General features: G+C 39.7%; 1 protein-coding gene across 2 annotated transcripts in view; it reads left to right on the forward strand.

The window, feature by feature from the left end:
- CAT (catalase) overlaps positions 1 to 23,636 on the forward strand; it is a 56,008-nt gene that overhangs the window by 8,649 nt on the left and 23,723 nt on the right. Inside the window, exon 1 of one of the 2 annotated variants that reach the window (XM_063117417.1) lies at positions 19,976 to 20,174. The exons of the other annotated variant lie outside the window; for it this stretch is intronic. Within the exon in view, the coding sequence (XP_062973487.1) occupies positions 20,109 to 20,174 (66 nt within the window). The 5' untranslated portion in view covers positions 19,976 to 20,108. Of the gene's footprint in view, positions 1 to 19,975; positions 20,175 to 23,636 lie in introns of those variants that run through there. 2 annotated transcript variants of the gene reach the window in all.

Raw genomic sequence — 23,636 nt, forward strand, 5'->3', positions numbered from 1 at the left:
ATTTGATCTCTCTTTTCAAATCGCCTTCAACACTATAAAAATAAAATAAGAAATCTTTATTTAAAAATATACCAATCTAGCTCGAATCTACCCTGAGTGGTTAGCACCCTCCTCCCACAAAAAGTCCCCCACAAAAAACCGCTAAAACTCTTCCATTACTTAAAAAAGGGGGAGATATAATATAGCAACTCTTTCTTACTGATCTGTAATATTTTATGAGATTCATAGGTCCACCTATTTTTGACATGTTTACATTTCTGAGGGCTTCAGCTTGTGCCCTCAGAAATTTCTGAGGGCTTCAGTTTTTTAAAATTCCTTTCTGTTCTGTATTTTGCTGAAAGCTGGAACAAGCAATGCTTTTGCTTCTCCAGCAGATGGCATTACAGATTAATCCTATGATGAGAACCACATTTCGTTTTATATTTGCAAATATAATGTAGCAACGGATTCAAACTCATCATTTAGATCGGGCTGCAATTCTAAATACACGTTGATCACAGCTGAATTTACCTGTGAGTAAACATGCAAGGGATTGTATTCTGAGCCATTGTGAACTTGTGGCCTTTCTTAAAACATAAGGGTTAGAATCTGTTATATATGTTCAAGTTTCTGAATATGGCTTCAGTAAATAATGAAGCTATATTCTGCAAATGTAGAGATTGTGTTCTATCTTCATTCCTAAAAAAAATTAAATCTGTTTGACTCAGTATATAACAAACAATGGAAATAAATGGGACAACAAACATGTCACAAAGAAAGAAGGAACTAAATGGTTTGGTAACCCTATATATGCATAAATGAAAATGAATAGATGCAGAATTAATACATTTCTCTTAGAGGCACAATTCCTATATTTCCTGTTGCATTAGTGTGAGTCCTCCCTACCTTATCTAAGTAAGCTAGACACTGGCAAACCTCAGATGTTCTTGGGACCAGCAGGCCATATAAGTTATTTTCTATGCCAGAACTGCTTCAACTGGTTGGAGCTGTTGTGAAAAGTATTAACCTGGGCCTATAATGCCACAGCCTTCATGTGTCTCCTCGTTCTTCTCGTCACATCAGCATTGCTGGTGGTTGCATGATAGCTGCATCATGACAGTTCCTTGAGAAGAAATTCTCAGTTACTCCTTAAGAGAAAACAACTCCTCATGAGTAGGACTCTTGCCAGAGAGCTATAATGAACTACAGCTGAGCCCTGGATGGGGTTCAGGAAGCTCTAGCTATATAAACCTTCAATTACAGCCTAGCTAGTGCTAGAAGCAGTACCATTTCTTCAGCTCATCATGCCCGGTATCTTGTTTCCCTGAGCTTGGCTCATGTTTGGATCTCTATGTTATTGACCTTTGGAGTTCTGGCTGGCACTGCCTTCTGGACTTTGATTCTGCTTGATGGATATCCTGTGTGTTTGATTTTGGCTACTTTTTTGGCTTCTCTGTGGAAGATTGATGCTGAACTGGTAAAACTGTGTTTGACTTTTGCTTGCCTTGACTTCTTTATTGTATTCAGCTCCATTGTGTATAGCAGAGAACTGAAACTAGTTGGAGCAGGACAATGAGCATCCCCACTGCACACCCCATCTATGCCTCCTCAGAAGTAACAGCGAGAAGCAGAATAGTACAAAATCCAGTCCATGAAAGTTTTCTCACAAGTGAAGAGAACAGAATTTCTGTTCTGAACTTACTGCAGATTGATTTTTAGTTTTGACTCTTTGTGTTTTAATCTCCGTTGCTGCTTTTAGCTTATTGTAAATGTATTTTAATGATTGGTTATTATTATTTTTTAAAAAAGTGAATATTAAGAAGAAGTTCACAGTGCCTTATGACATGGGGCCCGTGCCACTGACAGCCACAAAGTAACAGACGCTTTCCCCCAACCCCCTAAAATATCCACTGGTCTGTCTATTAGAATGTAAGCCTATGCGGCAGGGTCTTGCTATTTACTGTTTTACTCTGTACAGCACCATGTACATTGATGGTGCTATATAAATAAATAATAATAATAATAATATTGCTGTTTGCTTCCCCTCTGGTCTCTCTGAATTTGTGGCACAAAATCAAACGTCTCTCTCTATCCTTGCCCTCCCCCCTCAACAAATAAGTTATAAGACAGTCATCAATGCTGAGGGGGAAAGTGTCCAGAGAAGCTTCGGTCTCTTCTGTGCTGTAAATAATCCAGCTAGTCACTGCAGGGTGTGTGTGTGTGTGTGTGTGTGAGAGAGAGAGAGAGAGAGAGAGAGAGAGAGGTGGGGGGAGTGGGAACTCAACTAGAGGCAACTTCAGTGTGCTCTCTGCTCTGAGGAATAGGTGTGAATAGTCAGCCTGTTTGCTCCCTAATCTCTGCACACGGGGTAGCAGCATTTATTTATTTTTAATAAAGACTTGATTGTCTGGGGACATCAGATTTGCCACCCAGTTCTTCCATTGTGCGTTTGGTTTTTTTGGCCAGTCCCCTGCTAATGTAGGGAGCCAAACATGCTTAAATATGACATCCAGACCACTTGTCCTGCTTAGTGCCTCTCTTGTTGCCCTGCAGGGTGTCTTCACAGGGTTTTTTCCTGCAGCTTGGCTGCATTCTGAGGTCCTTTGTGGCACATGACGTCATGGCCAGGGTGCTCCCAACCAGTTGCTTCTGCCTGGAAGAGCTGCAGTATTGGAGAGTCCTTTTACTCTGTACTTTTTAGTTAAAGCAGCTCCCAGGCGCTTGATCTGCAATGTGCCCCTGTGTTAAATCCTGGCCATGCCTGTGACCTGGCTGTGATGTGGGCTGCCTCTTCTGCCATTTACTTCTTTTCCTGTGTTCCCATTGAGAAACATCTATGTGCTTCCTGCATTAATTAATTCTGGAACTTTGTTAATTTGCTTCTCTGATGTGTTGTTACCTCCGGATCAGCACAGCTCCAGAGTTGCAAAACAGTGGACTTCGTTGATTTGCTTCTATAATGTGGTGTTAGCTCCCAAAGTGCACAGCTCCATACCTGTGAGCTGCGTCAACTAGGTTGACTATGTGCTTCCTGCATTAATTAGTTACGGAACCTTCATTAAACTGTAGTGGCAGGGGGAGCCTGGAGAGGGGCGGGAAGTAAGCCTCTCTCTTTGATGACATTGGTTCTACACAGCACTTCCTCCTCACCAGGAAGTATGTCTTTTCCGGCACTGAAAAGCCAGGTTTTAGGGACGGCTGACTCTGATGCTGCTTTAGGAGGGGGAAAGAGGAGGAGGAGCCATTGTGTATGTGTACTTTTCCGTAGTATTTGGAAAAGTGAATAACCTATGAACTGCATGTGTGGAGGTGTGTGCATGGTGCTGCCGTACCAGTATTTCCCCCCCTTTTGTTTATGCACCTGGAACTTGGATTTTGACAACTGGTGTTCCACCCCATTTGCCACAACAAATTGGTCAGGCCTGTATTTAAGTAATAATAGTATTCACTGATGACAGCCAATTAGAACTCTTAACATGAAACCGAAAAGATCTGCTGATATGAGCTTTTATAACTACTTATTTGACCTCCCAAGACCTCCCACCAAGATGTGAGACAATAAAGAGGTCTGCCGTGCGATCTACAAAACCTTTATTCAGCAAATAGACACCTCTTCACATCTGAAGGGAGTGTGAATGCTAGGAACTATCATCTAAACTTAACTAGCCTAACAAAACTGCCTATCAACTAAATGGGCAGTTTCCCACTGTGCCTGATAGGCTTTTACTGGACCCCTCCTTCAGGGAGGGTCTTCAAGCTGCAATGTCTGCCATGTGGCTAGTCTGATACACCTCCTCTCAACTCTGCCTGCTTGGCCCTGTGGCAGACTCTGGGATCTGTCAATTTTGGTGCTCCCTCCCAATTTGACAAAGTCTGGGTCTGTTCAGAAGACACCTTAAACACTGCTGGTTAAGGCTTTTGGTTAAGCAGTAGGGTTTAAGGTGTCTTGTGCGATGCATTTTGCTAAATCTTGCTCATTCACTAACCACAGTCGGACTGTCTGCAGTTAGAGTTGGTGGCTCTAACCATGGGTTAAAATGTGTGTGACAGTACAGCTTGTACTGCCAAAATTAATGAAATTGTATAATGGGATAATAGAAGGAGATAAGATACCACCATCGTGGGAACAATGGTAATTATATTAATTCCAAAGCCGGATAAGGACTTGACAGTCCCAGATTCCTACAGACCTATCTCATTAATAAATCAGGATGCAAAAATTTTATGTGCTATAATGGCGAAGCGAATGAACACATTTATAGGTAATTATATTGGGAAGGATCAGTGTGGCTTTGTAGCAGGAAGACAAATGCATAATTTGGTGGGAAGAGTTTTATTTTGGCACTAATATTTTTAAAAATGGTTTATAATACTCCGATCCCAATCCATCTGTACCGGGGGATTTTCCCCCTTTTAATTTATCTATAACTTCTTCTATTTCTCTTTGAGTAATATATCTTTTACTCAAGGGGAGGGAGGGGAATTGGGGGGAGAAGGGGAGGGGAGGGAATAAAAATTGTGATTGTTAGTTAGTTTAAGTTTAATTTAGTAGTGTTGGTAATAATGTGGGTGTGCACAAGGGATCTACAAAGAGCAAAACAAATATATTATGGATAAGAAAGTACAAATCTCAACACTCAGTGTGAAAGGTCTCGGGGCAGTTGTAAAGAGGAAGAGAATAGAACAATTGTTAAACAAAGATGGGGCCGATTTTATCTTTCTACAAGAAACTCATCAGGCTAAAGAGGGTACAAATGAGTTATGCCTAAAGCGGTCAGTGCTGTATGAAAAGTCATTGGGGACTTCAAAAAAAATGGTGTGGCTATAATTATCTCGAAGAAATGTGGATTTAGCGTATTAAAGAGTAAAAGGGATGGGAAAGGGAGATATGTTATGATACAGGGGCAAATGGCAGGGGAGTATTATACCTTAGTTAATATTTATGCCCCTAACAAGAGGCAAAGAGAATTCTATAGGGAAGTATTTAGAGAAATGGAGGAAATAAAAAAAGGGCATGTAATGTTAGCTGGAGATTTCAATATGGTGATGGATAATAATTTAAATAAGTCAAACCCCACTGCCTGTGAAAGGAGGAATAATATTACAATTTTAAATAAAATGATAAAGAAAAAGGACTTTACTGATGTCAGTTGATCATACTTGGATAACCTAGAAAGACTCAGCACAAGCTGGTGAAGGTTATGGTGAGTGTGTAGGGATTAATGTTTTTAATTTTTGTGAACCCCCCAGAGAGCTCCGGCTATTGGGCGGTATAGAAATGTAATAAATAAATAAATAAATACTTCAATTTTGCAGAATTCACTATTTGGCACATAATAACATAATGTGAAAGAGTAAAAGCAGTAAATATAATGACAATGAAAACTAAAATGAAGAATTGTACACTGTTACCATTTACTCCCTGTATGTATGCTGCCAGAGTCATTAAAGGACACTCACTAATTTGTAATGTGTGAACTGGTCCTTAGTGTTTCCTGATGCTGAGAACAACATTTGACTGTGTAAAGTAGGAATTCCTATTGGGAGGCATTGATCTCCAGTTGTAATTTCCACTGTGTAATTATAATTTAAGTGTTAGGATAATAGGTAATGGTCCCCAATTGTTTTAGAAAGAGCAGCCTTACCCTCTTCTTGATGGGTTGGCTGTAAAGTTAAAAGATAATAATAGAATTAGAGAGCTGCATGACATCTGTTCTGGCCTATTATGAAGTTGGTTTGATGTTAGCAAGAACACCAATAACAACTGTGGATGGAAACCCAGTAATGGTACAACAGAATGAAAATTATATATTTTTAAAATCATGTAACGTCAATACTGCACCACTTGTACTAGTTACCAGTGTGTTTCTAAAGTGTCTGTCTGAAACAAATAAATTATCTTAACATTGTAGTTGCTACTTTGTGGGGGCATCTCGTAATTGAAACATGTATTTTTCCACCTCAGTGACAATCTGACCTTTTGCAGATAGTAAGCCCTTATTGATAACAGTTCTATGTTTCTTCACAAATTATACTACAGTATTTTAGCCGGTATTATATAATGTTATTTCTCCTCAAATAAATTATGTTCTTTTGCTTGTTTATCATTTGCACAGCCTTTCTTCATTAGTGAAGATGAACTGGATCCAAATAAATATTTTAATGAAAAGTCAAATATAAGTACATACTTCTTCAAGTCACTGCCATCATATCTTTTTCATCATATCACTTTATATTCAGGTGTTCAACAGCTCTTTCCTAATATAGAATACACAAATTACTCAAGTGTCCCAGTTCCAAGCCCTTTCTTGGTTGTATTAAGAGGATGTTACAAAAGACATAGCCACACCTAGATGAAGTATCGCCTGATCTTGACTCAGGAAATTTCTAATTAGTCAATGCAGCAGGATTAATAACTGCAATGCCACTAATCTTGTAGTGAACCAATTCTTGTCAAGATACTATGTTGCTTGGGAGATGGAAAATAGGTTTCACTCACAGACATAAAAGGAAATGTTAAATAGTTGTACTACTATGGAAATCTGTCCAGTCACAATTTCAAATAAGCAGCAAGTATGTCCTTTTCTTAACTGATACAAAATGCATTACAAAGCAGTAATGGGTTGTGCCCATCGCTGCTTAACAGCAAACAAAACAAACGCAAGGTCTTTGCAATCTAGTTTTAGAAGTTAATGTAGAGTTGGTGAGAGCTCTGCTTCCGGGGAGACGCCTGCTGAAATCGTAAAAGATAAGGAATCCCAACCTACCACACCTATCAACAGCACTGCTGAAAAGCAATACATCATGCATTTGTAGCTATAGTGATTTCCAGTGGGCCTAGGGAAATTGAGGATATGGCTTCTTTTCCTAGATGAAAACAAACGTCATTTCTCAACAACATTTGCTGGAAGGGTATTAAACGATGGTGAGAAGCTGAAAAGGCTTTTCTGCCCTAAGAGTACCAACAAGGCCTTTTTGCTTCTGTTGCAAAACATTTCCAGGTAGTGCTTCTGCCAGTGCCATTTCTTCTCTTGGGAGTTCTGGGTCCAAGGCCTGGAAACACCTGAGTGACATCCTGAAACAGCATGAAAAGTGACTGAAGCATTTCAGTGCATATTGCAAGTGGATAGAATCAGTTGGAGCCAGGTGGGGAGCTGGAAGCTTCAGCCGACTGCACTTCCCTGGGACGACTGGAAGAGCAGCCTGGCACCTCTAGTGTGATTCCTGGACTCACCCAAATGCAGGAGCCAGAGATAGAGATAATTCCTCCTTCAGGACAATGTAGGATCAAACTTGAGCAACAGAGAGGCAAGAAGAGGCCACAACATGCAGCCTCCCTTAAGAGCAACACACTGTGCTGATTAACAGCAGCTAGAAATCAGCTCAGCCAGGGCCAACTCTCTGCTTCAGACAATGAATATTCAACCACAGCGTTTTGCCTAGCTCCTTTGGACCTTACAGATTCATGGACCCTCAACAACCCACTTGGACCACCTTCCTGGACAATCCCTGATTGGCTTTGACGTTTGGCACATCTAACTTCTGTGAATCGACCTTTGGACTGCTTGCCTTCTCCTACTGCTCTATGTGGATTCAGGTGTGTGACCTTGGCCTGGACTGGCTTCTCTCTCTCCCTCTCTCTCCACTTGAGACTATCTGGATTTTGACCAGGACACTTACTAGCCTTGAAACAGGATGGGAACAACATTGCTTAAAGCTTGATTTCTCAGCCAATGTGCTACAGTTTACACAAGCCAAAGCTCAAAAACATTCTAAGCAATGGCAGAGTCCTACGCAACACAGCAGGATTATCACTGGTTTTACTTTTAATATTTTTTTGTTTTGTAGCAGTTCCTATCTTTTGGTAAAATTCTTTTAGAATATCCATTATTTTTATCTTTAAAAATTAAAAAACAAATGTTAATAGATTTTTAAAAAAGGTATCCAGCTGACCTCTTACAGGTTACGGCTTAATTTTATTATTGTTTATATAGTGTCTGTAGAGTTTACAGTATTTGAAGTGCTAAGTGCTCGGTAACGTTGCCTTAAAGTAAAGCTGTGTTCCGCAGATGTTTACCCAGCACAAATGACATCAAAGTGGAAATTGAAAAAGATACATACTTTAAAGCCAATTGAAAGAAGATCATTTTACTAGCAGCCTGTAGAACCTTGGGGGGGGGGGGGGGGAGATTACAGACACTTGCTTTTTGCCTTCCTAGCTCACTGCGGACAGTACATTAAAAAAACCCAATACACAGCCACCGAGTTCAGCTTTGCACCCCCTTCAGCTCAGCTTCACACCTCCCTAAGCTTGGTGCCTTGAGGGACTGCCCAGCTTACCAACCCCCAAAGCCAAGCCCTGTGTGTTTGAGCTTCATTACACCAGCAATTCACCACACACTCACCATTCCTGGTATGTGGATTTGCAGCGCACATGACATACTCACATGACATTGTCCCTGTCTTGCACTCATCTCACCCCTTCCCCCCCTTGTTGTGTTTTATTTTGGTGCAGGGAAAGTCTGGATTATTTTCTCCTCGTTTTTTCCTTTGTTGGGGGCATGTGCTAATGGAGCCTTGCTGACTAAAGGGGAGGGCGGTGTGGTTCTCCTCCAGCATGGTCATCGTAGAGACTTGTTATGTTGACTGAATGGACTTTTTAGTACTCCAACTGCCCCCCCCCCCGTTGCCCACAGAAACAGAGCCCAGATGAAACCTTAAAAGTAATTGCTAGATAACAAAGCCAGAGGGAGAGGAGCCCACGCCCATCAGAGTACCAAAACCAATGAACTGGAGGAGGAAGGAGAAGGGGAGGGGTGGAATGGAAGAGCAAACAAGCGAAAACCCACGTGAAAGGAACCAGGTGTGAGGGAGCCCTTGCGGCACTTATGAAACGAAGGTAAAAAACTCGGAGACAAACCAGAGGAAAAGGAATAGGTGTGATGGAGCCCTTAGCCTTCCATCAGACATGGCTAACCTTGCTGTGTGTATATGTAGGAAAGCCATGCTTCCTTTCCAATGGTTGTCAAATGTTCCCTTATGATAGAATGTCCATCTGCAGAGGAGGAAGGGGCTCTTCCACCTTTTAGCATAAGAGTGTCTAGCTCAGGCTTGCAGGCCAAATTCTGGGGTCCTAATCTGGTCCCCTCGGATTCCACATCTTGTCAATTGTTTGTGGCTTTCCAGTTTTTTGTGCAGTTTCCCCCGCCTCATTTTAAAGGTTGAAATGTCTTTGCTAAGCCTGAGTTACCAGCAGTAAGAGGTTTAAGCTAAAATGTGCTGGTTTATTTTTTTGACATGTCCCTTTTGCCTCTGGTCTTGCCCACCACTGGAATATGAGGTCCCAAGAGCTTCCCCAAAATTGACTCCAATACTATTTTAGCAGTTATGTAAAAAAGAAAAGAAAAAAAAAAGCATTTTGGCAGGGGCTGCTTCCTTTGGCTCTGCTATCATGTTGCCTTGCCCAGTCTCTCTTTTACTATCAATCCCACTGTTGCTATGTTCACTGGAGATTTAGGAAGTTTTGCTTCATGGAAGATATTGTTCCTGTAGAAGAGATGTGCTGTATTCTATTTTCTTCCAGAAATTCCCAAGTGAAAGGTTTCTTTTGCTGCAAAGATCCCCCACAAACTTCCCTTCAAGTCAGTTTCGCTAAGTTTCAAATACCTGCCTGATTGGGCCTGTTCAGACAACACACTAAGCCATGGCTAGGCCACTGAACCTTTTGCAGCAAATGGTTAATGGGGATGTTTAAAACATGGAATAATAAGGCACCATGGTTAGGAATAATAATAATAATAATAATAATAATAATAATAATAATAATAATTATTATTATTATTTATTTATTTATTACCCGCCTCTCCCACCAAACACAATATAATTAATAAAATTAGTTAAAAGAGCATATAAAACCAATACAATATTAAAATAACAATCACAGCAACTTAAAATTCTTAGGTTTAAAATTCATCTGGGTAGGCCTGCTGGAAGAGACTAGTCTTTACGGCTGTCTTAAACTCAGAGAGAGCTCTAAGCTGACGAATTTCCTCCTGCAGGCCACTCCACAGTCGGGGGGCAGCAGAAGAAAAGGTCCTCTGGGCAACATTGCCAGCGTAGTTGTGGCTGACTGGAGTAAACCCTTCCCAGAGGACCTGAGTGTGTGGAGCGGATTGTATGGGAGAAGGCGATCCTGCAGGTAACCTGGTCCCAAACCATGTAGGGCTTTAAAGGTGATAACCAACACATTATACTTCACTAATTGGCAGCCGGTGAAGTGATTTTAAAGTTGGTGTAATATGGTCACCCCTAGGTGTACCGGTGACCAGCCTGGCTGCCATATTTTGAACTAGTTGAAGTTTCCGGACTAGGCACAAAGGTAGCCCTATGTAGAGTGCATTGCTGAAGTCAAGCCTCGAAGTTACCAGCGTGTGCGTGTCTTTAGATCTTCCAATTCTAGGAAGGGGCACAGCTGGCGTATCAGCCAAAGCTGATAGTAGGCACCCCTGGCCATCGCATCTATCTCGGGTGTCATTTGGAGCAACGGATCCAGAAGAACCCCCAGGCTGCGAACACATCTTTCATGGGGAGTGTAATCTCATCCAAAACTGGTTGACACACCTCCAAACCCAGGTTGCGTCCTTTGACAGTAAGCACCTCTGTCTTGTCTGGATTCAGCTTCAGATTGTTTTTCCTCATCCAGCCCATTACCGCCTCTAAGCATTCAGTCAGAGGAGACACACTATCCTTAGCTGACGCTGTTGTCGAAGGCATAGAGAAATATATTTGAGTGTCATCAGCATACTGATAGCACCCCACCCCATGCTTCTGGATGATCTCTCCCAGCGGTTTCATGTAAATATTAAATAGCATTGGGGAAAGGATGGCACCTTGTGGTACGCCATACAACAGCTCCTTCTTTGAGGAGCAGCTATCCCCAAGCATCACCATCTGGAACCTACACGAGAGATAGGACTGTAATCACTGGAGCACAGTGCCTGTGATTCCTAATCCCCTCAGGCATTCTAGAAGGATACGATGGGATGGTCGATGGTATCGAAAGCAGTTGAGAGGTCCAAAAGCACCATCAGGGCACACTCCCCCTGTCATCCTCTTGTGAAGATCATCCACTAAGGTGACCATAGCAATCTCAACTCTGTATCCTGCTCTGAAGCCAGTTTGAAATGAGTCTAGAAAATCTGTATCATCCAAGTCTGCTTGGAGTTGGAAGAAAACTGCCCTCTTGATCACTTTGCCCAAAAATGGAAGATTGGATACTGGTCTGTAATTATTAAGGTCCAGGGAGTTCTTTTTTAGAAGTAGCCGTACTACCGCTTTTTTTAAGCATGATGGAAAACTTCCCTCCCTGAGAGATGTATTAATAATATGCTGTAGTTGTCTAACTGCATCTCCTCCCTGGATGACCAACCCTGAAGGTCAGAGATCGAGAGGGCAAGTTGTCCTCACTCATCCAAGCAGCTTGTCCATGTCCTTGGTACTCACCAACTGAAACATCCAGTGTAATCTTACTCGCAGTGTTTCTGCTTTAATGAAGGCATCTAAGTTGACTCTTATCTGAGAGATTTTGTCTGTGAAATGATCTTTAAAGTTATCACAGCAAACTACTGAAGGCTCTAAAATCAAGTTCAGGGGGAAAGTGTCTGAGTTAGACCTCTCACTACCCTGAACAGTTCTGCTGGACACGAATTCACAGACGCAGTGTGTGCAGAGAAGAAAACTTTCTTTGCTGCATGAATTGCCACCCCATAGGAACGAAGATGTTGTCGATAGCGTGTCTTGTCAGATATGAGTCAAGTTTTCCACCATCGTCCTTCCCGTTTCAACTCCTTGAGATCTTTTGTATACCAAGGTGCCCAGTTAGAAGTGGGTGGAGAGAACATTTGGGAGCATTCATGTTGATAGCCCTAGTTAGGTCTTGATTCCTTCTATTGACCAGGGCTTCAACAGGATCGTCGATGATACCAGCCATAGAACCCTCTAAGGGTATCTGGAATCCAAGAGGATCCATCAGCCTTCAAGGGTGGACCATCTTAATAGGTCCACCACTCCTGCAAGGGCGGATAGTATCCATGATACTAACCCCAATCAGAAAATGATCTGACCATGACAACACAGAGGTATTTATCACCTCTGCCCACAGATCCATCTGTTCGGAGCTGAAAACAGCATCGAGGGTATGTGGGTCCAGAGACCAGTTGGGAAAGGCCCATGTTTGTCATGGATGCCATGAACTCCCAAGCTGCACCTGCCAAACTGGTCTTGAATGGGATGTTGAAGTCACCCAGGACCAAAAACCTGGGTGACTCCAACACCAACTCGAGATCAGTTCTGTGAGCTCAACCAGGGAGTCTGCTAGGCAGCGGGGTGGCTGGTACTCTACCCCAGTCTATCCCTGGTCTTTAAACTCAGGTACACACACTGGTTAACACGATTCGCTAAGCCATAATGTTTAGCTTAAAATGCTTAACCACCATGGCTTAGTGTGTTATCTGAACAGGGTAATTATGTTCTGAAATAGAGGTTGGTGTGAATTTTCTACATTGTTTGGTGTAACAATTGGGCAGCACAAAGCCAATAATGATTAAAAAGTGCAAAAGAACCCCCAAAAATCAATATAATAATTTGTAAATGCTTTCAATATGGTATGGGCATAGGATTGCCATCCATGATAATCCAATAGATGCCCATGTCAGTCACATAACTCCATTCCACAAATGCTCCTTACCTCAAGTTAAATGGTAGCTAGGAAAACAATCATCTGTTGCCATCAGTAGAATACTGCAGCTTTTTTTTGGCTAGGAAAATGTAATACTTTATTACTCTGAGGAATGATGGATGGGTCTCCTGCAAGAAATAAATAATACTTGTGCCTTTGTAGCTTGATAAGGCCCTGAATATTTGTTTTTTCCATGATGCAAGATGAAGATTTTCTCAGTAGAATCAAATATATCATATAACAAATGTAGATTATATTTTAAAATTATAACTCTTATGTAGGAAGGATCCTACATCAAACCAGATGATCCCACATTAGTTTTCCTCTTGATATTAGAGGTTTATGATTCTAAGTTCCAAAGTATATGTAAAGATGATGGACTTATGTCCAATGGACAGGCAGGGGGCAGTGGCCTACCACTTCCCCAAATAGGCCCAAATCACTCTGAGGGCTTTGGTACCAATCCACTTTGGCCTTGTGTGCCTGGGCCGACCTGCTACTGCCTCAAATTCAGGCTGAGGCAGGCCCGAATCGACCTTCCTCAACTTGGTTTTGGGGACTTGGCCCGAGGCGGTGTACAGCCCTACTTGCTACAATTCCTTGCCTCAAGTTCTTTTATCCCAGCTAGAAGATTGTGGTGAAATAACACACTTCACCCTTTTGCATACCCTCCCCCTGATTTGCTGCTCTCACACATAGTTTGAGTCTATTTTACCTATATTATTGTAAGACAGGCTGCCATTTGCTGTTTGAAAGCCTTATTATTTCATCTAACAAAACAGTTTTATATATGAGAGAGTTTTATCTTTAAAGGCAGCCCCAATTAATTTATATTAAATTTAAAAATGTTGTTATAACAATAATTTTTGCAATGCTTTCATAGCATCACATGTGCAAAGCCTCTCTGCAGAGTCTACAAACAGCATAAACGCATTATCTACAATAAAAATAACCACACCTTCAGTGAGCACTCAAAGCTTTATTATTTTTACATAGTCTTTCTTCATCCCTCTGTGAATAAAATACTTTGATTTCTCTCAGTTGATTCTTCACCCATGGAGATTAATTAGGTTGCTTGGTCCTAGGAATATGGGGCAGAATCCTATAAGATTTTTTTTTTTTTGCAAACTAAAGCAGATATGTACTATCTGCAAAATAATTCTAGATAAGAGAATGACTGGAATATCCACCATATGCTACTGGGTAACTGTAAGCAATATTTATTAATAAGTTGCCGGCCATTTGACATACAATGTGCTGAGCCATGATGGCAGCTGCTTTAGGCTTGATTAAAATCATTAGATCTTTATTTCCTGAATCTGGAAGTAAACAATGTCCCTATCTACGTGTTTGTTGACACTCTCAAAGAAGATGAACTGAACAAATCCCTTGTACCAGTTACACTTCCATACAGAGTTCCATATGCTCCTGAATCTATTCTGAAATTGATTGGATGTGGCTGTGCCAAAGCAAATCCATATAAAAATCATCTAGGTGTTGCTGTTACGCCACAAGAGTGCCTTGCACCTTGTTTTGTGCTTGTAATGATTTAGAAAGTCTGAATTCTTTATGGTGCTAAACTCTAGTTATTTTTCACTCATGTATTCTGTAACTAACATTTTATAAGTTATGTGAAAAAAATAAGACAAAGATGGTAAATATTGCAATATAAAAATCAAATGTCAGTTACCTCCTTTCTTTCTACATTTTCTATGCTTATGTAATGAACCAATAACCTTGAAGATAATAAAGTATATCTAGTAATCATCAAGTTAAAAAAGCGAATATTTGAAATGCAATATTTTTAGTCTACCACAAAGGATGCTCAACCTTCCAAAATAAAGAGGAGAAAAATATATATAGACCACAACATTTGGGGTGGGTGGTGGGTGGGAAAGGAAGTTATCTTTTGGACTACTAGAGAGAAATGAGGTAAATCTCTGTGCTTGCTTTGAAAGCAAAGAAGTTTTTCCTTCAGTTAAGAGCTGAGAAAGTGGTTATTCAACAAGGTGGGGCTCAACTTACTGAAATACTATTATTACTATGGCATGCTGCCAAAATCATCCTCAAGTATATGAGCAAGTGGGAAAATAATATTTTCTGGTGGTTCTAGCTCAACAAAAAGAGGCTTGAACATAGAACATGCCATTTCTTTATAGCAAGGATATTCCTTTTGCCATCTATAAACATCTGCACTGACTGAAATTCTCTGCAGGTTTATTCAGAAGTAAGTTTAATTCTGTTCAGTAGGGCTTAACTGTAGGAAAGTGCATAGAAATCTAGGGTGAGGGCTGAACTTGGCTTGGAACCAGAGAAGTTCTGAAGGAAGGGTGTGTGTAGAAGGTGACTTTCCTCATCCATTCCTTCCAAAGGGATGGATTTGTCATCTTGAGGGTTAAGACCATCTGTAACAGCATGGACTAGGGCATGGGAGGACAGGGTAATTGCCAGAATTTGAGGTTCTGTCTGTCTTGCATGAGCAGAAATGCATTTTCAGGCATGCAAGACATTTTTGGATCCAAGTTGTAGACTATAACAAATCGATTTTGATACAGTTGAGAGGTAAGCTTTCATGGATTGTATACATTTGATAACATGTGCTCATGTTATTCTACGATATCCACATTCATTCATTCATTCATTCATTCCATTTTTATACTGCCCAATAGCCGAAGCTCTCTCTCACGTGCTTCTTCTACAGAGATATATTTTGTTAAGGACATAATTCTGTTATTGATGCTTCCTCTCTGTCCAAGCAGGCTCAATGTAATGATAAATAAATAAATATTAAAAAAGTGCTTTCTAACAGTAAGAACAATTGAGCCATGGAACAAACTGCATAGGAAATTCATGAAATTGTCTCTGGAAGTTCTGTCTAGAATAGTTCATGTATGGGATAATTTTCAGTTGAGTGTGCATGTGTGTTGCATTAGACAACCTTCACGGTACCTTCTAATTATCTAAAATGTATTATGGTTAGGATCTAAAGAACTACATAATGAGATTTGCACCCCAAAGATGTTTGGGGGTTTCTTTGTTTGGTTTTCAAACACCAGCCCTTCAACCCTCATGGCAAATTACTTGGAAAGTAGTGCATTGTGTAAAGCTCACCAGGTGTGGTCGTGATCAGTGCCTGAATGAAGAAATCACTGGGGCTTCTATGTAAGCTATCTGAGCTTCCTGCTGAAAGAGTGGGATATACGTTTAAGAAACAAAGTAAAACAAGTATCAAAACCTGCTTATGATATGGCATGAAGAAGGGGGATTGGATTGAAAAAAGGAATCCTACTGTGCACATATAAGTGCTCAAAATATCTAAAGTAGCTGTCTAATGCCTTCACCTGAAAAAGCAAAATTGCCAGAAATTATTTATCCATACTATGTATCATCACTGATTAGCAAAAAAATTCCACATATCATTACTAAATACTGTCTGATATATTTTATATCACTGTTAGAATCACGTAAGATCTACTAAATGTTGGTTACTATTATTGCATGTGTGTTGGTTACTTGTTATTACCAATGACATTATTTGTGTTATCAATCCAAAAATGCTGTTTCAGCAGCATAATGCAAAGGTTTATTAGAATAATAACTTATGTATGATTTTGTTGCCACATGTTCTTGTTCACATGCAAGCATGAACTTATCTGAATACATGTTTAACCAGTGGGGGCTGGTGGCTCCGATTTCAATGGGGCTATGAGTCTATTCTGTGTTTCAGTCAGAATCAGCCAGAACTCGAAAGGAGCTATCCAAGGTGCTGAACCCTATCCCCAAAATGGGTGCATAAAGAATCAATGGCTAATATATCCAAAGGTGATTCTGACACAACTGGTATTCACAGCAGTGAAAGGGAGAGCAAACATAAGCTTAGCCATTATTAGGAACCCTGGAGACACCACAGTTTGGTTTAGAAATAAGATTTGGATGGAAAGCCTTAGAAATAGAATGTTTCCTTACAATTCCCAATAAGATTTTAAATGATTATGCTTAGCTTGAGACCTTTTGTAGCAGCTTTCTAACATTCTAGAAGCCCTGTTTGACCACCACCACCCTATGGGACTTAAAACTGACAACTCACATATAGATTGGAGTGCTCTGCAAAGCACCAGAAATTGGTGTAGGTGAGAGGAGTAACTACTTCTCACTCTATCTGACTAAGTTGTTTCTCAAACTGAATGGGTGTACCTGAGATTCACCAGACCAAGAGAGAATACAACAGCTTTAAAAGACAGATCCTACTCAATGATAGAGTTACAAATCTTTGCCAGGTGTTTTGGGCTGTAAGAATTAATAGATGGAAAGTGGACTTTGAAACTTCTTTCAAGCTAGACAACACAAATTTGGTATGAAAGAATACATTTTTATTGCTTGTACAACCTAAGAGAATAACAAGCTTTAGCTGAGATGGGACAGTTCACAAGCATTCTTAAATACACACCAATTTTAATCACTAAAAGGATAATGAAAACAGTAGCAAGCGTATAGTTAACATAGTAAAACCTAGGTTTTTATCAATTTAACAGTCAATATCAAGAGTTTTATATTTATCTAAAAGGGAGGCATGATGGGCGAAGCCAGCCTAAGCATGTGGCAATCTTCCTTCTTTTCTAAGAATACATTTTATTACTCATACTTATCTCACAACACACACATATAGAACTTGTCACACCTACAAGATGCAATAAATTCATTCTACGCAATACATATTTATTTTATTTATTTATTTATTACATTTTTATACCGCCTAATAGCCGAAGCTCTCTGGGCGGTTTACATATAACCTCTGTATGTGAAATATGAAAGGTACTTTCTATAATCAGAATAGGAAAGCAGGTTATGGGTGTTGTCATAGTCAATTGAATTCATTTGTACTGAGATTATTAATGATTTATATTTCTTAGTCATATTTAAATTTAATATTCTTTAATGTCCACAGCTATAAGGAAAAATATAATTCTCCCCATTTTAATTATTTATTGTGTGCAAGCCTGACCTTTTCATTGATGTGAATGAAAAGGAGGAGAACCCTTTTATTTATTTAATAGATGTATATATGATTTAACACAGGGATTTACTAGAGTGGTATACCGCACAAAACAGTTAAAATTACAATAAAATATAAAAATAATTTCTATTTTAACATATACATATCTAAAAGAATAACTAGCAGCATACCTGATCAACAAAAAAGCATGCAAATTCAGCTGGGAAAGCATGGGTAAAAAAATGTTTTTAGCATGTACCTAAAACGTCAGAATTGTTTGCATATGCCTTAATTCCAGGGTCAGAGTATTCCACACACTGGGCTAAAAGGGGTAGTCATTACCATCTGGAGTGAATAAGCCAGGTAGCCTTCTTTTGATAGCCTATGATGCTAGTCAAATTATTGACTATGTACAACATTGTGAAACCCAAGCTGACAAAGACCACTTTGAATCTGTCCTTGAAGGAGATAATGATGACATTTACTCTTATGATTATCTTGGTGAAAAATGCAGGTATGGTATCAACATAGTGGCATAGTACAAAGTATTATCATGGAATCAAGTTCTCTTCCATTTCCCTCACTTTTATTTAACCAATACATGCAAATTCAGGGGCAGATTTACTGATGCAGAAGTGTAGGCATGATACCATTAGAATGATTAATGTTATGTAAATAGGTCTTAATAACTACCTTGCATATTTAGTGTTCAGGACAACAAGCTATAGATATAGATAACCAGATATAGATAGAAAAAGTATTAAACATACTAATTAGACCTGTTATACTTGAGATAGGGAATGCTGAATATAAATAAGGTCATGAATTTTAAGTTAAAGAAGTGTCATCCTGACACTCATTTTCAGGCAGATAGTTCAAATTTATGGCTACCATTAACATGTCTTTAATAAAATACTATTACTTTAGGAAGTCATGAAAAAATATTTTAGTGTCTTGGATGTTTTCCCTACGTTATTTTGTATTGAGGGTTGCTTTTCTTACACAGTCATTTATCTGTATATATGAAATATGTGTTGATATTGTACTGTAGAAAAAATACAGAATAAATGTGTTTCTGCTACAGGTGCATAGATTAAATATCCAATATGCAAGGATGAAGAAAAGAACTATTATTGTAAGGTGGCTCCTTGAATGGAATGCAGACTTTATAGTAGTGTTTTTGCTCTTGCTAGAGGAACAATTTGATTTTGTGATTGTGGCTCTTATGCTCAAACTACAAATTATATAGAGCTCCATTATTCTTTTATCTGCTGTTTGTTTTAACACAAAATAGTCCTGTACAACTCGGGCCAGACAGGAGAGGCTGTTTTTCACAGATGCATGGGATTATGTGGAGACTAAGTATCTGCTGTGCCCCGCCAAAAAGCAGTTGGGGTGGATGATTCTGAGCTGGATAAGAACCAGAGGTGAACGGGTTAAGCAGCCTTCCTTCACAAACCATTCCCCACCGCTAAAGAATGGCAAAATGTAACCTTAGCCTTCATGATCTTCCAGTTTCTACTAAGTAGTTCCTTCCTGGCCCTTTAATGATGGTGAATTGACGGGTCTAGTTCACAAAGTAGTTTTATCTGCCCTCAACCAAATTTTAATCAATGCATGGTTAAAAAAAAAAGAGTAAAAATTTACATGTATTTTTTTTAAAAAAGTGTGTGCGCGCGCCAATGCAGTATGTACATGAAGCCTCTGATCAACAGCTGACAACCTTTATTATAGAACTGCCTCATCATCTCTGATAAAGGTGGATTGTGCAGCAAATCATGCTTTTGCCTCCTAGATGAGTTAGAAAATAGCAATCCTCCAACTCCCCCCTCTTCCCAAATATAGAAGATAGCCGTCCCTGGTTTGGATTGCTAAGAACTTTAAAAGCAAGATTCTGCTAGTACTTTCCGTTCTCTCTTCCAGGAACAAAGTTAGAACAGAAGACAGTGAACAGCAGGTGGAGCATAGCAATGGCTATAATCCTGTACACCCTTTCCTTCGAGTAAGCCCCACTGACCTACAGCGGGTCTTCTTTTGGCGCAAGCGTGTAGGTAAAGAAGGGGATTGTTTGTCCTCTCGGTTCTACAACTCTTCCACATTTTCTCTCCGGCTCTGCAAACTCCTTAGCCACCCTTTCTTAGGAGCCAATTAGCTTTCAAGAAAGAGAACAGCGAAGCAGCCCCTGGCCAATGAGGAAGCGCGAGGGCGGGGTTGGTGTACTTATCATTCCTTTGAAGTGGTTAACCTCCGAGTTCTCTGCTGATCAGAGTCAAACGGGCGGCGGCAGAAGAGGTGGTGGAAGCGGCAGTGATTTGGCTGCGGGTTGGGAGAAGGGCGCTCAGCTGCTCCAAAGTCCCTCCTCGCCCCCCACCATTGAGGGTCTCCCTTGAGTCTTACAAAATGGCCGGCAGTCGCGACTACGCTAGTGAGCAGCTGAAATGCTGGAAAGAGCAGCGGGGCTTACAGGTACCAAAGAATGACACCCCCCGATTAACCTATTGGCATATTCCACCCAGGTCCGTGTCCGTTTCCCATTCACTAACAGCCTTAACAATGCTGTTCGGTGGGCGCGTCCATCGTCACACTGAAGGGAGGGGGGCACGTCGTCATCATCATCGTCGTCTTTTGATTCGGGATGGAGATGGTGGTAGGAAATTTCCTCAAACCCAGCCAGACGGCGAGTAAGAGTGCTCTTTCTGTTGTCAGCGTTGGATGCCGCGAATGGGAAAAGGACAATATGCGTTACTATGGGGGGCGGAGAGGGAGAAATGCCAGCGAAGGAGGATGGGGCTTCTGTAGCTTTAATGGGGAGGGGGGATGGTTGCACATTTTCACCCTGTAGAAATGTGAAAATCCCCTCTCGTTCGTGACTATTAAACCATATGGGGTCCTGTCCATTATTCTAACTCTCACTCTGAAACGTTGGTTTTGCAAGAGATACCATGAATAAGCAGATTGCTTAAATGGGGGCAAAGTGCAAGTAAAACTGTTTGTAGATAATGAGTGGGTCAGGTTACTGTTTACTCCTTGGATTGTTCAGAGAACTCTGGGCAAAATGATACGTTGCCCTTTGGACAGTATTTTGTTTTTCCTGCAAGACTAACAAGGCTAATCTTTCAGTCTTGGAATCTCTGCATTTATCGTGGCTGCCAGTAGTTATGCCAAACTGTGTTTTCCTCTTCCAAAAGTGGACAGCAACTCAGCAATTAGTAAAGTGTTATTAATGGATGTAATAATGTTGGGAGGCTTGTTGTGTAAAAACAACTACTAGTTTACACCAGGAGGAGAAGTATACTTAGACACTGATCATTTGTCATCGATGATGCTCAATCAGATGCTGTACTGTAAGTTGTGTATCATTTCATAAAGAAAGATGCCAACGTACAAAACCTGGTAGAATCCAGTCAAAGTTTTAAAGCTTTGGAAGAAATTAAAGCACATGCTTAATTTGCTCATTGATATTAGTGCCACCAAAGAGTCATACCTAGGTGAATATATGGTGGTTACAGAATGTCATCAGTGCCCAATAACAGAAAAAGAAGTAGAAAATAACAGACATGGAGATCATTGGTTTAGCAGAAATAAGAGGTAATGCTAATAGATGGTACCGGAGTCAAGATGAAATGCAGCTCAGCCACAGAGAAGTTTGTATCGTTCAAAGAAAAAGTGGATTGATAACTAAGTTTAGTGATCCTGTAGCTGTGATTGGTTACTGAAGTAGTGGATGTACTAAAAACATGGGCTTCCCAATGTACTGGAGCTAGTTAATAACTCTGACAATTGGATATGGTGCCTCATTTCAGACCTTAGTTTGAAGAATCAAAACAATTTGCAAGACTGTATGTTCACTTGTCTCTTCTTATGCACAGCTTCCCTTTCAGTTCTGTATCTAGTGCTAACCCTAATTTGACAAACTGTGGTTCTCTCTTACATTCTAAACTGGAACTCCTTCAAACCATAACTTCCAGTTCTGAGTTGGAGTCCAAGGACTAACCCATAGCTGTTGATTTTGGATGCTGTGTTGAAAAGGAAATTGAGCAGCCCTGCAGAAAAGTGTGCAAACTCAGTTTACTCAAACAACAAAGAGTTGTGTGGCATCTTAAAGACTAATGAATTTATTTTGCATAAGTTTTCTTGGACTAAATTTGTTTATCTTTTAAGTGCAATGAAAATCTTTGTTTTTTTCTGCAATAACAGCTATGCCTTTGGTAATCAGTTTATTTCAAGTCCTTCAAACCATGGTTTAGAAAATTGCTGAACTAGGACTAAAGCAGTAGTATGAAGTCTCTGTACAAACAACTTAGGAATATTATTTTGCAATTTCTTTTGGATAATATCAAATCATAGCTCTGGCTTCTTACTATTTATCTGATTATTAATCATTTTATTAAATGGGTAAGAGATGTTGAAGTCATTAGTTACTGGTAAGAGATTATATTTTATGGGTTCTTGGTCTGATCTACAAATATGGGGTATGTCACCCTGGTTTTTAATAAACTGAAGTATAAGTAAAAGTGTTCCTAGGAAATAGTGTGCAAGACAGCAGGTTGGTTTATTTTCATCTCTATTGCTAATATAAACAACCATTTTAATTGGCATTGAAAACTTGTTGCATTGCTGTAAATTTCTGACTGAGTAGTAAATAGGTTAACTTTCAGTTTTGTAGTAATCTTTTACTCCCTTTATACACTCCTAGACAGCAAAAATGCCTGACTAGCTAAAACGCAGAGCAGGGAGCAGAACATACGTGCATAAAAATGGACATACTTTGTGATTTTGATAATATGAAAATATGTTGAAATTTATTGAAGAGTTAACTAGTTAATTAGCTAACTAAAACTGTTCCAATTCAGGCCAATAACTAGTTTAGTAACTAGTTCTGCATATATAACCAACTGAATCAGTTCTGGTTCATGTGAGAAAATTTTAAAATAGGTACGTAATGATTATTTTCACAGTGGGTTGTAGCAAACTAATACGCTTGAAACTGTTGCAACTAGGTATCAACACTAAATATCAAACATATGGCTCCATTTTATACATATGGTCTCATTATACTGTACTCATAAGGTGATATGTCCTGTCACTTCACATACATGTTATATGGGGTCATCACTTCATGTTCTACTTGTATGTTGCCCAAACTCCTGTCTCTTCCTAATGTTTCCTAGGTCCAAACCTTGAAGAGGGCAGGGCAATAAAACCTGTACAAACCCAGAATATATTAATCCTCCTTGATCTTGTTTTTATTACGTGCTTATTTTGATTCTGGTGGAGACAGAGTGAACTGTATCAGGTGTTTTCTTTGCTTATATAATATGGTTCAAGTTCTGTTCTGGAGGAATTTTTTTGTTTTGAAAAAAACTTCTAAGCAGTAATTAATTGATGGTTTATTAGTTTTAATATTTTAAATAGAATATTTTTGTAATTACAATAACTTTAATTTTGCATTCTCTACCTTGAGTTCTGTAACAAAAAAGAGAATATAGATAAAGTAATAATAGGTTACAAGAAGCGGCATATTATGTGTTTTTACCTAATATGACTATCCCATATTAATAAGAGCCATGCTGGATCAAACCAAGAGTCCATCTAGACCAGAATTCTGTTCACACAGTGGCCAACCAGCCACTTGTGGGAAATTATCTAGCCTCTGCAAGATACTGAGTGTAAAAATACTGAGTCTACCTCCCCAAAATCTTAGTCAACACAACAGAATGCATTATCTATTCTCTTAAAAAATATTTAGGTTAAAGGATCCACCTTTCTATTGGCAACCTGAGCTCCTGTTGTATTTAAATGTGTTTTCCTAGTTAGTGGTTAATTTCATTTGCTCCTCCACTTACAGTGCAATCCTTCACATGTCTACTCACACTGAGTTCACACCTGAGATCCAATACCCCTGGACTAGACCCAAAGGAAATATGA

Source organism: Elgaria multicarinata, chromosome 2 (assembly GCF_023053635.1).
Source record: "Elgaria multicarinata webbii isolate HBS135686 ecotype San Diego chromosome 2, rElgMul1.1.pri, whole genome shotgun sequence".
Classification (NCBI taxonomy): Eukaryota; Metazoa; Chordata; class Lepidosauria; order Squamata; family Anguidae; genus Elgaria; species Elgaria multicarinata.